Raw genomic sequence first — 16,504 nt, forward strand, 5'->3', positions numbered from 1 at the left:
ATTTTACTCTGGGAGACAAAGATGAATACTTTTTTACAAGTCAATAATTCTTTCCACGTCATTCAAAACAATCTACATTCTCAATTTAAAGCTGAAGCTAAAATTTCTCTCATATCTCATCAACTGTTCCTCAGACAGCACAAGTGAAGAACCCTCTGCAGAGGAAGGAATCCATACTGGGCAACTATTTCCCACCGAGGAAATCAGCAAAGAGGTGGGTTACTAACTAACTATGCTATATGAATGCACATAACACCTTAATCAAACTATTTAAATATAGCCTAATGCTATATGTGCCAGAATTTAAATTGCAAATGTTCACTTCAATTGCAATCCTTAGTGATCACCAATGCTGCATAAAAATAATTTAGCATTTGTTCGCAAGATCATAAAAAGCTCACACAAACTGGTTTGTTGCTGGTCCAAGATGTTCTAACAGCTCTGACCAGTTTGACCAAGATGGTCTACTATAGGATGAAACCAGGTACACTAGTTTACCATCTGGACCAATTATTATTATTACCACCAGGTTTTAGCTTTTTAAGCACTGATTCAAAGTTGTTATTTTATTTTTTTTTGCATTTAAATAATTTCGATCAATTTTAATTAAAGGCAGCTAATGGAAAACTCAAGTGACGAGGCAGAGGATTCAGACACATCGCTAACAGATTCAAGTCCGAAGAGATTCTCTAAAGCTGAACAGAGAGAAGACGAAACTACCTGGCAATCAGAGAAATCTGCGGTACTTGTTTGTTTTTGCTGAAAAAATAGATTTCACAACTGCGTATTTCTGTGTATGTGAGTGTGCAAATGAGCCTCGGATAATAGATGCAACAGTCCATGTTGAGTTCATTCATTCTTGATCTTAACAGTAAATCAAATATTAATCTGCTTAATGTGGCATTTGACCTTCCAGTAAAAACGTTCTCCTTCCTCCTCCAGGGCGCTGCGAGTGATCCACAGCGTGTGTTTAAGGTGGTGTTTTTAGGAAACTCTTCTGTGGGAAAGAGCTCGTTCATCCATAAGTATTGCAGCGGTCACTTCCCCAACAACCTGGCCTCAACTGTGGGTGAGAGATGCCTAATTATGCCTTCTCTGTTTACTCCTGGTATTAAGATGCGTTTTGGTCGATCGGATCACAAGCAGTCGAAAACACATTAGACCGGACTGCTTTCGTAGTGTAAACACTCATGTTGTTGAATGTGTTCAAACAGCCACAGAAGACCGTCTTCTCTCCGTCTACTGATCTAATGAGTAACATTATGGGAAGAGCTCGACCCAGACGGGATTTAAACTTTATCGGCTGAAGACCCAAGTTTGGTTTGAAGATGAAAAAAATGTACCAAGCACAATGTTCTCTCTCCATTCCTGATCTCTAACACACACTCACAGCGTTCGGCTGGTCTTGTGTCGGTCAGAGCAGAAACTAAAGCTGATGCTCTCCGTGTGTTTTTCCACTGGTCATGTTCATATGTAAATTACACAAGCTTATTTCATCCATTAGATCAAAAGATCTGGAAAAACCCTTACATTTACTCGCCCATAAACCCTCCCCAGGAAAAATTCAGGACAGAAGTGGTTGAAAGTGGACAAAAGAGACGGATTAAAACACCAGGTGTAAGTGTGAATGTGTCTCCCTCGTCTACTTGTGATCCGATCGACCAAAACACATCTCAATACCAGCTGTAAACAGGGCTTTAATGTCAATGCCTTTTATGTGCTGACAAGTCATGTGGTGTTTGATTGACAGGAGTGGATTTTCAGGTCAGGAGTGTAATGCTTGATTCCACACCAGTCGCTCTGCAGCTGTGGGACACCGCAGGACAGGAGAGGTCAGATGTCCCAAAAATAGCTTTACAGAACCAATATAGTGATTTAAAGAAGCTACAATGCAAAATTAATCTTCCTAAAATGTTTATTGTTAGATTGGGCTTCTGTGCTGAACCTCTACCTGTTACCACAGGTTATTATTTCCCCCCTCTGGTTAACGGTTGACATATTTATGTGCATAAATGATACTGAAATAATCGTACTGAAATATTTACTATACTTTATACTATACTTTTATATTCTGCCATTGATGAAGCTGTCTTAAAGATTTGAGCTCCAGTGAGTTCCTTTGTGAAAACTTGCCGTGTTTATGATTAGTACATATACAACTATTTAATACATAATATTAATTCTACCATATAGTATATATATATTATAATTAATATTATATATTATACAGTGATTTTCAACTTGAAATTGTTTATGGAAGCCTATTTCCACCACATAAGAAAAAAAAATCATGCTTTTGAAGATCATAATTATGACATGAAAATTCGAAATTATGACATACTAAGTAATTAATATAAGATGAAAAGACAAATTATGACAATTCAGTTATGACATTAAAAGAAATTACATACTAAATCAAAATTATTAGTTAAAAAAGTCAAAATTATGACTTTAAAAGTCAACTTTTTATCTCCTAATTATGTCCTAACGTCATAATTTCGACTTTCTCATAATTTTAACTGTCATGATGATGACAAAAAGTCACAATTATTACTCGGTATTCATAATTCATTAATTCATAATTCATTCAGTATTCATTTTACTTTTTATGTCATAATTATGACTTTTTTTATCTCATAATTAAAGCATGATTTATTTTTTTTATGTGGCGGAAATGAACCTCCATATATAACACATGCAGTGACTGTAAAATATATTTTTGTATAAAAGTATTTTGTGTATTAGAGTGGCATATTTGGGCTTTATTTATTTATTTTTATTGGGCTTTTATATTATACATTGGGCTTTAGTCACTGGGCTACTTTGGGGATATTTTTGATTGGCCATTGAACTAGTTGTGTTTGTGTTGCACAGATACTGCAAAGAACCCTTGAAGAAGCTTCACTTTAAAATGTGTGTGTAGATAATAACACCTGCCTGTGGCCTTCATCAGGTTCCACAGCGTCACACAGCAGTATTTCCGCCGGGCTGATGGGATCATCGCTATGTATGATGTCACCCATGAGGCTTCATTCACGGCGGTCCGCCATTGGTTGGACCAGGTGCTGGTGAGGATAGCTAGATTCAAGATTGACTGATTGATTAGTGTATGCTATATATATTCTCATTGAATATCCTACTTTTCTCTATATTGAGCATCTACTAATAGGTCAAATAGAAAAAAGTGTTTTGAATGTGGGGTAAGATTTGCCTGGGCTGGTTGTATAATACAGTACGGCCGCAGGTGTGCTTGTGCTGCTTTACATACACGTCAGTGTGTGGCTTTGATTGAAGGTTTACTGTGAAATTAGAAAGAGAGTGTATTTAGCGTGTGATGTAATCTGTTTATGATGACTGTGTGTGTTACTGTGATTGGTTTATGGGATTAGCAGTGTATCATTAAGTGTGTGTGTGTGTGACTGGCAGGAAAAGCAGTCTGAGGGGGCGTGTCTGATGTTGCTAGGCAATAAGACAGACCTGGCGAGCGCAGACAGGAGGGAGGTGACTGGAGCACAAGGCCACAGACTGGCGGAGGTGAGGAATGATCCCGCTCATCATTTCCCACTGATCTCGGTCACTTGCCTGAGTCAGTGTGTGTATAAGGAGTTTTGATGTTTGTGTTGACAGCAGTACCAGGCTGAGTTCTATGAATGCAGTGCTAAGAGTGGACACCAGGTGGAAGAGGCCATGAACCACCTAACCAGGTGTGAAACTGGATTAAAGCGCTATTTCAAATTCTGTCATCACAAGTGACATATTTTTCCAATACAGTAAATACAATAAAATCACTGTGTATATGCAAAAGCGGTAAAATAATAATAACTTAATTTAATTCTGTCTGCTTGTCTCAGGTTACTTGCCTCACAGCAGGACAAGCAGTGTGAGTGTGTGCTCCCACTGCACATCTCTGCCAACAGAGGGCGCTGCTGCAAATAACCGGAGCGCCACTATATGGACATTTTTCTTTTCTTTTTTTAATTAAATTATTGAAGAAAAGAAATGGGGGAAAAAACATTAACAACAATTATCGTCATTGTCATAACATAATACAACACTACTCAGAGTACTTCAGTCTTTTAATCCAGATTAAGTTCCTTCAGTCTTTCAGGAATGGACCTTTTTCACGGACTGTGATGACGCGTTACTTATAACGGTCATCAGCATCGTAAATCCTGCAAAGTTTTTTATATATATATATATATATTTTAATTAAAAAACGTATGTACATTTATAACACTATACTTAGTATTATATTACCTTTGGCTTTGCATCAAATTACATCAAACTAGTTAACACTGCTGTGAGGGCTGTTGGAGCGAATACTTGACTCATGAATATTATCACATCACGTGACTGGACGCTCAGCGAATCTACGAAACAACGTATTCATATTCATAAACTACACCGTCTACCTCTGAATGTGTTTAATTAAAAAAACATTTTCAGCAAGATATGAAACTGTAAAAGGATATAAAACACTATCGGTGTTACGATTAACAGTGATACGATTACTACTCACTCCAGTTGGCAATCTGTTACTCAAAACGATGTGTTACATTATTTTTATTTATTTTACAGAGTTCTTAAAACGGTTGCCTGTATATGTATGTATTTTTATAATAATTGTTAGTATTATGTTGTGGGTATGGGCAATAAATTTCATATTAACATTTTTGGGAACACAAAATGAAATGTTATGTGTACATTAACAGTTTTCTATGAACATATTGTATATAAAGTACTTATTTTTGGGACTGGAGCAATAAATGGCACTTGTCCTGTATCGCCCTCTCTTGGCGCGTTGTGGTATTACTGCAGTGCGCAGTATGGCGTGAACTCTCTGCGCATGCGCGGGGCGAGCAGTGCAACAAATACGGACAGAAGGACACGGACACCTGGAGTAAAAGCGGACTCTCAAACATAGTTTTAAAATCAAGATCTAAAGCAGGGAGAGTGATTTAAACACGTCCTTCAGGTGAGTGCGTTATTTTAAACACGAGTACTGTTATTATTCTTATGAAATATTACGTTTGCTGGTCATAAATGGGAAGTATTTGTATTATGGCGTGATTTATGAGTTTATATATATATATATATATATATATACATATATTTACATATATATTCTGTAACTGCAATTTTAACCTAAGTAGGCTACTGTACTGTTATTCGACAATGTCCTATTGGAAACTTTTGCTTTTCTTTAAAAGCTTTAGAAAGTTAAAAATAATGATTGTTAAACTTAAAGATGCACTTTATAATTAGATTCTTGTATTCTGATACACCTTCAGTTGCAGGTAACAGGATCTGTAATAAATTCCTCAGATTCTTCAGATGGTGAGGAGGTGTGACAGATTTAAAATGAACCAGGAGGCATGAACACAATTCAGTATGAGACTCGGATGATGCTTTGAAAAATACACAACTCCTAATAATTTATGCATATGACCGGACTCATTTTTCAGACACATTTGGCTACCATAATATATTGTACTGGGTAAAAATATATATTATTATTTTATTATTATATTGTTTTTAGAAATTATGGATCAATTACAAAGGGATCAGCAAAAAAAAAAAAAAAAAAAATTATAAAGAAATGTATAAACTGAATACACTTTAATTATTATTATTTGGCTGGCCAAAACAAAATTTAAAAATATCATATAATACTGCATGTTTAAGCACTAATAAATAAAATAAAAAATAAAAGTGAAACAGTTTAAAAATGATGTGGCTGCCCAAAACAAATTTATAAAATATTATTATTATTATTATATTATTATATTTAGGTTTAAACATTTTGAAAAAAAAAAAATATATATATATATATATAGAAATTAAATATATATATTTTAAAACATATATATACACATATCATTAAGTGAAAAAATTAAAACAATTTAAAAATAAAAAAGTTATAAAATAACATATACTGTAGGTTTAAGCATGGAAGAAAATACTGAAATTTGAAAAATGTTAGTTTAAAACAATAATATTTTTTAGCACTTATGGATCAATTACAAAGGGATCAGCGAAAACACCTCATTACCTAAATATAATAATACAGTTTAAATATTATTCACTATTTATTTACTGTCAGCATGTCAGAAACAGGCGGGTGTAACAACAGCCCTGAGCTCATCCGAGGACAAGTGGCGTCTGTTTCCCAGACGCAAGACGTGTTACTCATACTGGATCTGGGTGAGGTTACCGTAGTAAAACTTTCTCCCTCTCTCTGTGAGTCACTGTAGTGGGAGCTCAGCTTCCCGGATCCACACCCAGAGTTTTCCTCGTCTGGCTGAACTTTACTGCACACGTTTATTTACTCTGCCATGGAGAAAGTATTCACAACAATAATTTGCTACTAATTCAAGGTCATATGAATACACTAATAAAATCAAAATACAATTTTGCATATATTGCATAATTGCATATAGAAAATATTTTTATATATACACTGTTCAAAAGTTATTTATTAATAATACTTTTATTCAGCCGCAATGCATTACAATTGTGACAGTAAAGATATTTATATAATGTTACAAATCTTTTTTTATTTCAAATAAATGCTTCTTTTGAAGTTCTTTTGAACTTTCTATTCATCAAAGAATCCTGAAGAGGAAAAAAGTATCATGGTTTCCACAGTAATATTATGCAACATTGATAATAGTAATAAATTCTTCTTGATAATAAAAATTTCATCATCATATTAGAATGATTTCTGAAGGATCATGTGACACTGAAGACTGGAGTAATGATGCTGAAAATTCATGATCACAGGAATAAATCATATTATATTATATATATTCAAATAGAAAACAGTTATTTTAAATCGTACTAATACATTTTGACTGTGTTTGTTATCAAATAAATGCAGCCTTGGTGAGCAGAGGAGACTTTCAAAAACATTAAATCATTTTTACTGTAGTGTATATACATATTTAGCTTCTTTTCAGTTTCTAATTTTTTCAAATTATAGTCAATAATTAAACTCATTAGTTAAGTGTTTTTTGCTTCGTTTTTATTAATCAAATTATAATTTCTTATTTCTTTCATATGATTTTGGGATGAAACAACATGTCCTGAATGTGTTCTTCACCGGATAACCATAACTCACTGAACTCTGCCTCACAAATGTCAGTGCTGTCATGTAATGTTATGTTGTGTGTACAGGAAGGGTTAGTCATGTCCAGTCGGCCTGTAGCAGATAAAGAGCAGATGTTAAGCTGAATTCATGGTTTTTCTCAGACCCGTCAAGTTAAAAGGGTTAGTAAAATCTCTTACGGTTTCAGGATGGCAGAAGCAGAGGAAAAAAACAACAGCTGTGGGACAATATGCCTGAAATACCTTCTGTTCATCTTCAATCTTCTCTTTTGGGTGAGTTTATGCTTTTTGGGTTTATGAGTTATGTTTTGATTATTATTATTATTATCAAATATAATACATATGATATATATATATGTATATATGTATGTATGTATATATATATATATATATATATATATATATACATCATTATTTGATCAAATCGGAAAAATGCCTAAAACCAACATAAACTGGTTTATGCTGCTTCTTCTTTTTTCTTAGCAGTCTAAACATATTTGTAGTGGAAATTCAGAACTGTTCTCCTTTCTAAGCACAAACAATTTTGATGCAAATTAAAAAGTAGAAATAAATAAGATCTGAATGCGAAAATAGGCCAGATTTACTGCACAGACGATTGTAAACGTCCTCCCAGCTGGCAGGTGGCGCTGTGATGGCAGTGGGAATCTGGACTCTGGTGGATAAAAGCGACTACATCAGTCTTCTGTCCTCCAGCACCTACATGATCGCTGCCTTCATCCTGATTGGTGCGGGTGCCGTCGTCATGTTCACCGGGATACTGGGATGCTGCGCCACCATCAGGGAACAAAGAGCTCTTCTTTTAGTGGTGAGAGAGCATCATGGGTAACAAGTCACCTCCACGATTCGAAGATTCGCTTATAACAGTGCAGGATGAGTTACGTGTGAAAGTTTCATATTTATAATTAGTGGTTTGTTCAGTTAACTAACCCTAAAGGTGCGTCCCAATCCGCAAACTAAAGGTCTGAAATTCTCGTCCGAAATTTTTGCACGTTAAAAAATAAATACGACCTAACGTTGTGTCAATCACGCTTACACACTGCCTCCGAAACTTTCGTCCGTCATAAAAAAAATTGGATTGGGTTCGATTTTCTGTGTTTTTCGCATCCGTAGCAAGTATTTTGAATGGTGTTCTGACAATTCAGAGCAAGCGTGCCGTACAAGCCCTGAAAAGTGAAGCCAAAATGTCTTGATCGCCCCCCGGTGACTGGTCCTAGTATAGATCATAAGCCCCGCCTCTCTGTGTTGTTCAACGGGACGTGAGACCAACTAAACAATTTAATTACACTTAAAATATCTTTTTTTCCGAAGGTGGTTTCTGTCATTTACTGTAGTTTTTATCACGCTGATGTAAATTCAAGTGTTTGTTTTTAAAATAAGTTTTTAGTTAGTTACGCGATGCTATAAAAACGGTGGCGTAACGTCATGATTGACAGCTGTGATTGACAGGTTCTCTGAGCGAAGTAGTCACTGAAGCACCAACAGACTTTTTTTCAGGATCTTTAGAGGACTGAGGAGATTGGAGCTTTAAATTTAATATCTAAATTTCTATAATTAATTATTTCACACCGAGAGTAAGGGCGGGGCCTTGATTTTGCGGCTTTACTTCCTGCTCACTTCTGCGCAGGTCTGGTCCCGAAATCGCTACTGCGCAGACTCAAACCCCAAGATGTCAACGCCATATCGGGACACTGGTGGCTTCAGTTCTCACCAATGGAAGAGAGCGAAGAGCGTCCATATTTTTTTACAGTCTATGATTCAGAGCCACCGAATGACGAATACGGCACTGTCCTATGCCGCTTTGTAGAAGTGTGTTCACACTGAAAATTCCAGATAGGAAAAGTATACTTTAAATATTCGGCTGATGCACTAAACCCTTATTTTTTTCTAGTGGACGTGTTTGGTACTGCACCCAAACAAAATATTACTGAAAGCAAATTTTTTGAGATATCAACCTCAAATACGGAAAACAACCGGTTTAGATTTATGGATTTGATTTTCTCACAGTTTTAGAGTAAATCATGTTTTGAAAAATATTTATTTCATATAAATACGAAAATAGTCAATCTTTTTTACTATTAAAATAAACGTAATCCTCTGGTTCTGTTTAGTCATTTTTGACCAAAAATGTTTACATTTGTTTTTTTTATATATTGTTTTTACTTCATCTGAATGGTACGAAACTTGATAAAGGTTTTGGCACTTGCTATGTGAACACACAAAAAAACAAATCATGGACATGATTCAAGAAGGTTAAATGGTACTGAAAAAATACTCACGCTTGTATTGTTCGCGGTCAAAAATGTGCGCATTGGAAACGGATGGGAAGCGAATTTCATCTAGTGGAAGTGTTTGGTACTGCGCACAAACAAAATATTAATGAAAGCTCATTTTTTGAGATATCAACCTTAAATTTGGAACACAACTTTAGATTTCTGGCTTTGATTTTCTCACAGTTTTAGAGTAAATCATGTTTTGAAAAACACATTTTTCATATAAATTTGTGAATAGTAGTTTAATGCAAATTTTAAGTAATGCAAAGAGTAATGCAAAGTGCTTTTTTCATAATAATAAACTTAACCTTCTATAACTTATTTTAGTTTCACTTTTTTCACTTCAGCAATAATCTGCAAAGTGTCTTCTTTAAAATAGACCAAAATTAAGTCTGTGCTCCAAAGCATTCTAGGTTTACGGCAGTTTAAGTTAGATATTTAATTTTCAGATCCATGCTCAAAAACCGGTAATAAATGGATAATAACTCTTCCATAAATATAATTTAGCACCATAAAATTCCCTAAAAATACAAAATATTGCATTAAAAACATCAAACTAAAATAGAGTACATTCATTTCATTAAAAAAAAGTAACCTTTTATTTTAAGGTGAAATGAGATACACGTTACTACACGTAGCCTACTTACTATAGTAATAACAGTAAATTATGCATCATGATAACTAACCCTAAACCGAACCCTAACTGTAACTCTATAGTAAGTACATGTAGTTAATTATTACCCAGTACTTACTTGAGTAAGTACAATGTAACTACGTCACCTTAAAATAGAAACACAACCAACAAATGGCATTTTAACATAGGAAGGAAGCAAGTGACACAAAAAGATTCAGCACAAAAACCTCCGCCAGACTTTACTTTGAGTGAAATATTTTGAGTAATGTAAACATGGGATTATAGTGGGCAGATTTAGACCGTTTGGATTCCTGCACACAGAGGCCAGGAATTATTCTGGAAACAAGCAGTCACACTAGCGTGTGTACTAACTTTCTAAATTAGTTTGATCGTGCTTATATGTGTGTCACTATAGTTGTCTCAAAGCTGTCATCATATCTGATTTAAATAAAGACGTGTGTATCTTTAAGAGGTCAGACTTAGAAACTGAGTCACAGCTGAGGAATGACGGGCAGCAGAGAGAGAGAGAGAGAGAGAGTGAGAGAGAGAGAGAGAGAGAGAGAGAGAGGGAGTATAGAGGAATGAGAAGGGAGTGGATCCAGAATAGAGGAATGAAATGAGAGTGGTGGGCTGGGGAAGGAGAGAAAACAGAGGGGAAACTCAGAACAAATACAGGCTGAGAAAAAAATAATAGTCCTTTTGACCTTTATCAGCTGTGTAAAATTCCTCAGATGCCATTTCTTCACTTTTTCAACAGGTGATGGACGAGGTTCTTGAAAGAACAATCATGCACATATTTCAATTCTGTTATTATTTACTCCCCCTCGAACCGAACCTGGGCCGAGTTCAAAAGTAATCTGATTGGATTTTGCCAATCAAATCTTGAAAATGGGTTGTAAAAAAATAATAATAATCTGAAATCGGATTAGAGCACAAAATCCAGTCTTGGTTTGATTTGGATCAAATCATTAGTTTGTATTGTTCAAAACTGTTTAGTAAGATCGGGATACCAATGATCCAAAAAATCAGGATTATTCTGATCCCAGCAGAAGGGTGGATTTCAGGAACCAAAATGTAATAAAACTTTAAAACTGGTCAAAAAATACAACATTTGTATCATGTAATATATACACACATATTAGTTTTTATTTTTCTCTTGATTAGTTTAACTGTTCAAGTAATAAATTAGAAGTAGTCTTAAGTTAAGTTAAGTCTTTCGGTAGCCTACAGTAAAGTAAAATATGGCGGCATAAAATAATCCACAATCAGCCGTGAATATCAAACAAAAATATTATATTTCATTTAAAGGGTTTTTGATCACTGTTTGTAAACTTCATTGGCACAATCATAAGAGATGAATTAGTCAAAGGTCTTTGCGAGCGAAAACAGCAAGTTTCTCGTGTGAACACTACGGGGATTTCCAGATTTTGTTAATCTGAAAAGGTGTGCATCTGGATCAGGGGGATCCAATGCAATTTTGCTTTGAAGAATCAGCGCAGAATCCTGGATTAGCAAAACCTGGGATTTCCAAATCCAGATAATTCTGATCCACACTAAACTGGGCTCTGGTATCCATCCAAATATGTTTATTATTGAAACATTTTGTCCATTTTTTTGTCCCTACAGTTCTGTGTCCTGTTGTTGATAATCTTCCTATTGGAGATCACAGCTGGAATTTTGGCCTTTTTCTATTATCAGGAGGTAAACTCACATTTAGGATGAGGAATAAATGCTATTGGATGAATTGTCTCTTATTCTGTTAAACACTTTTATGCTCAAAGATGCAACATCTTTATATATGCATGCGAATAACAAGTTGATAAACATGGTTGTAATATTGCCATGAATATCATAGGAATGTAATATGCCATCCAATCCACTTTCTCCTCAGATTCACATTAAACCCACATACACATGTCGAGTGTTGTATGTTTGCATGCTCTCCATCCACTTTCCTCCTTTTCCATCTTTATAAAACCCTTTGTCTTCTTCCTCCTTTCCCTCCTCTTGCTCCAGTGTTTTCCTCTCTGCTACCAGGTAAACAATTACATAGACAAAAAAAAAAAAAAGTTACTCATTTATAGCTGAAGTTATTTTTATAAATTACTGTAATTTACTCATCCTCGTGTCATTCCAAACAAGTATGCGGTTTTATTTTCCGTGGCTGTGTTAACATTATTCCGGAAAATAATAACATGAAGTTTGGAATGACATGATGGTGAGTAAATAATGACAGAGTTTTCATTTTGGATGATTTTGATTTCTTTAATATATGGGACTTTACTTTGTATCTATGAAAACAGACTTTGCTATATAGTACGCTTTATAGGTTTGGCTTGTGGTCTGATGGATTTCTCTGTGATTGCAGCTGAACGCTGAGCTGAGAGCCGATCTGAAAGAGAGGATGGTGGAAAACTACCAGCAGCCTGGACAAGAGCACATCACGAGAGCCATCGACAGACTCCAGCAAGACGTAAGACAGTCATCTATCTGTCTATCTGTCCCACTAGACCCTAGCACCCACCCAGAGCACCACAAGTCAAAACTCTCTTATCCATGGCGAAATTGATTTTTAACAATAACTTATAAACTAGGGATGCACCGATCATGATTTATCATGGCCGATTTTTTTTTTTTACAAGCAAATGGGCTGATTCTGATACCAGTTGCCGATTTTTAAGCAAATGTATTTGTTCATTTGCTTTATTACAAGCCAAACTGGCCTTAAACACAAACATATCTGTTGCCATTTGAAAGCCACTGCACTTTAATCATGATCCAAACGAAGATGCTACATGTAGCATTTATTTTAATTAGATTGTTTAATTTCAAGATTTAAAGCAAAAAAAGGGGGGGAAGCACTGTTGCACTCTATAACACCTTCCCAGAACACCTTAGATACCACAGAGCAACTATCAGTAACCATCTAGAACACCTTAGAAAACTTTTAGACTTCTAGTCTGTTTTAAACTGTTTTAAAAAGCCCACATTCAAGGTCTGTGACAAAATTTTCTTTAACTATAATAATGCAATGAACTCTTTTAAACAGCTTTGAACTTTATAGTCTTAGAATATCATGACAATGAAGGCTTTTGAACACAATTTCTCAGTCTCTGAGCATGTGAGTTTATGTATCATAGCATCAGACTCCACAAGCCCATGGGAAAACGGTCCACCGATCACAAGAAGAATGAACTCTTTTCTTGTTCCCGTGCCCCCTCCCTCTTCATCTGTTTTACGATGCAGCTGAAGTGTTGTGGCAGTAACAACTCAGCGGACTGGAGGGACGGGGCCTGGATACAGACGCCTGGTGCTGACAGACGCCTGGTGCCCGACAGCTGCTGTAAGACCCCCACAGACCACTGTGGACTCAGAGACCACCCATCCAACATCTACAAAGTAGAGGTACATTGAGATAAATACAAAGTTCAGTCATGAAAATCTAGATAGCGCAGGCTGATTGGTCCTTAACTCAATCTGCTTGCAATCCCATAATTCTCTATGGGGCACAGCTGATTGGTTCCTGCTGTATCAGTAGCCAATGAGCTCACTGCTCAACTTTCAAATACTGGTCAGAGTTTGCTGTAGCAGTTGCAGCACGCTTTCAGAAACCCTTCATCTTCCCCAGCTCCACCTGTATAGATCTGCTATGGGTAATTCATGTATGCTATATTGTACAGCAGCAGCAGCATGTCTTACTTCCTCACAGTAGTGTGTTGTGTATGTATTGGCAGTAGCAAATCCTGTACCTGCTCTGCGGCAGCAATAACAGCAGCAACAGAAATAACCAACAGCAGAAGCAATGACAGCAATAACAGCAGCAACAGCAATAACAGCAGCAATAACCAACAGCAGCAATAACCAACAGCAGCAGCAATAACCAACAGCAGCAGCAATAACCAACAGCAGCAGCAATAACAGCAGCAACAGAAATAACCAACAGCAGCAGCAATAATAACAGCAGCAGCAATGACCAACAGCAGCAGCAATAACAGTAGCAGCAATAACCAACAGCAGCAGCAGCAGCAGCAATAACAGTAGCAGCAATAACCAACAGCAGCAGCAATAATAACAGCAGCAACAGAAATAACCAACAGCAGCAGCAGTAATAACAGCAGCAGCAATAACCAACAGCAGCAGCAATAACAGTAGCAGCAATAACAGTAGCAGCAATAACCAACAGCAGCAGCAGCAGCAGCAATAACAGTAGCAGCAATAACCAACAGCAGCAGCAATAATAACAGCAATAACAGCAGCAATAACCAACAGCAGCAGCAATAACAGCAGCAGCAATAACAACAGTAGCAGCCATAAATGACAGAAGCAGCAATAACAAACAGCAGCAGCAATAATAACAGCAGCAGCAATAATAACAGCAGCAGCAGCAATAACCAACAGCAGCAGCAGCAATAACAGCAGCAGCAATAACAGTAGCAGCAATAACCAACAGCAGCAGCAGCAGCAGCAATAACAGTAGCAGCAATAACCAACACCAGCAGCAATAACCAACAGCAGCAGCAATAATAACAGCAGCAGAAATAAATAACAGTAGCAGCAATAATCAACAGTAGCAGCAATAACCAACAGCAGCAGCAATAATAACAGCAGCAGAAATAAATAACAGTAGCAGCAATAATCAACAGCAGCGGAAATAATAACAGCAGCAGCAATAACAGTAGCAGCAATAACCAACAGCAGCAGCAATAACCAACAGCAGCAGCAATAATAACAGCAGCAGAAATAAATAACAGTAGCAGCAATAACCAACAGCAGCAGCAGCAATAACAGCAGCAGCAATAATAACAGCAGCAGAAATAAATAACAGTAGCAGCAATAATCAACAGCAGCGGAAATAATAACAGCAGCAGCAATAACAGTAGCAGCAATAACCAACAGCAGCAGCAATAATAACAGCAGCATTAATAAATAACAGTAGCAGCAATAAATAACAGTAGCAGCAATAATCAACAGCAGCAGAAATAATAACAGCAGCAGCAATAACCAACAGCAGCAGCAATAACAGTAGCAGCAATAAATAACAGTAGCAGCAATAAATAACAGTAGCAGCAATAACAGCAGCAGCAGAAATAATAACAGCAGCAGCAATAACTAACAGCAGCAGCAATAACAGTAGCATCAATAACAGCAGCAGCAGAAATAATAACAGCAGCAGCAATAATCAACAGCAGCAGAAATAATAACAGCAGCAGCAATAACAGTAGCAGCAATAATCAACAGCAGCAGAAATAATAACAGCAGCAGCAATAACAGTAGCAGCAATAACTAACAGCAGCAGCAATAACAGTAGCATCAATAACAGCAGCAGCAGAAATAATAACAGCAGCAGCAATAATCAACAGCAGCAGAAATAATAACAGCAGCAGCAATAACAGTAGCAGCAATAATCAACAGCAGCAGAAATAATAACAGCAGCAGCAATAACAGTAGCAGCAATAACTAACAGCAGCAGCAATGCTCCTTAATGTTCTCCTTAATAATTTGGATTTGAAAGTATTTGATGAGAAATGTTTGAGTTTACATTGAGATGTCTGACTTTTCATTGCATACTTTGCTAAATATTTTGTCGCATTATAAATTTTTTAAAAATTTTGAGACCCTGCTGAGATCTCTCCTTTAAACTCTTTTTTTTTATGTCTCTCAGGGTGGATGTATATCCAAACTAGAGGAGTTTATTCTTCAACATCTGCTGATTTTGGGCTCAGTGGGTCTTGGGATTGCATTTATTCAGGTGAACAACTCTAATATAAATCTAGCAAATATTTGTACTCATATTTGTACTTTTTTTATCCTTTTTTTAACCTTTGACCTTCTCTGTTTGTTCCAGATTGTAGGGATGATTTTTACCTGCTGCCTGTATCGAAGTTTGAAAGAAGAAATATACTGAGAGAAAGACACTTTATTCCCACCAACACCAAATAAGCCTTCCTGCTGTCTTCAATGCTGTCTTTTGTGTGTGGTTTTAATGTGTTGTGTGTCATGAATATGATGGCGGGTCAATATGTCCTGGCTGCAGGACAGTCGTTCTGGAAAGGGAACTTTACATTGTCTTGTTTTAAGCAAAGGGTATTGATGCAACGTTTGTTAAAAGTTTGAATTTTGCAGTACAAATAAATCAGTGGAATAATAACGATTGTTTTGTTCCTGACAACACATGCCTTCCATTATTATTAAACATACTTTCCAGTTACAGAAGTAATTATTGGCACAATACCAGCATTAAGATGGCTTGTAATGTTTATTAGAAGATTACTGAAATCTTGAAATGACATGAATTTCTAAATGCTTTGTTTGTAACATTTGTTCTATTAATATAACTTAATAACAATTTAATTTATTTGCATAAGTTGTGAGTAATATTTAAGCTGTTCACTGTGTTTGTAGATTTTCTGTATAATTAATAAAATAATAATGATGTAAAATGTGCAAATCATACGTCGGAACTATTTACCGA

The 16,504-nt window shown here is 36.1% G+C and overlaps 2 protein-coding genes across 3 annotated transcripts; both read left to right on the forward strand.

Annotated features, from left to right (window-relative positions):
• Positions 1-619: 619 nt before the first annotated feature.
• On the forward strand, positions 620-4,065 carry LOC311071023 (EF-hand calcium-binding domain-containing protein 4B; the record flags this gene model as incomplete). The annotated part of the gene is made up of 7 exons (XM_084095235.1): positions 620-742; positions 943-1,069; positions 1,751-1,832; positions 2,954-3,068; positions 3,427-3,534; positions 3,628-3,704; positions 3,852-4,065. 7 exons carry the CDS (start codon positions 620-622, stop codon positions 3,934-3,936), a joined length of 717 nt encoding a protein of 238 aa, XP_083951361.1. The 3' UTR covers positions 3,937-4,065.
• Positions 4,066-4,850: 785 nt separating this feature from the next.
• cd151 (CD151 molecule) lies at positions 4,851-16,477 on the forward strand. 2 transcript variants are annotated; one of them, XM_084094762.1, is made up of 9 exons: positions 4,862-4,975; positions 7,296-7,380; positions 7,742-7,933; positions 11,659-11,733; positions 12,049-12,069; positions 12,401-12,505; positions 13,279-13,437; positions 15,695-15,781; positions 15,878-16,477. In XM_084094762.1, exons 2-9 carry the CDS (start codon positions 7,297-7,299, stop codon positions 15,935-15,937), a joined length of 783 nt encoding a protein of 260 aa, XP_083950888.1. In that variant the 5' UTR covers positions 4,862-4,975; position 7,296; the 3' UTR covers positions 15,938-16,477. The 2 variants fall into 2 exon arrangements, with proteins under 2 accessions (XP_083950889.1, XP_083950888.1); XM_084094763.1 differs by lacking the exon at positions 12,049-12,069 and having other exon boundaries at positions 4,851-4,975.
• The last annotated feature ends 27 nt before the right edge of the window (positions 16,478-16,504 follow it).

The sequence above is a fragment of the Abramis brama genome, assembly GCF_963993115.1.
Source record: "Abramis brama genome assembly, chromosome: 20".
In the NCBI taxonomy this organism is placed as follows: domain Eukaryota; kingdom Metazoa; phylum Chordata; class Actinopteri; order Cypriniformes; family Leuciscidae; genus Abramis; species Abramis brama.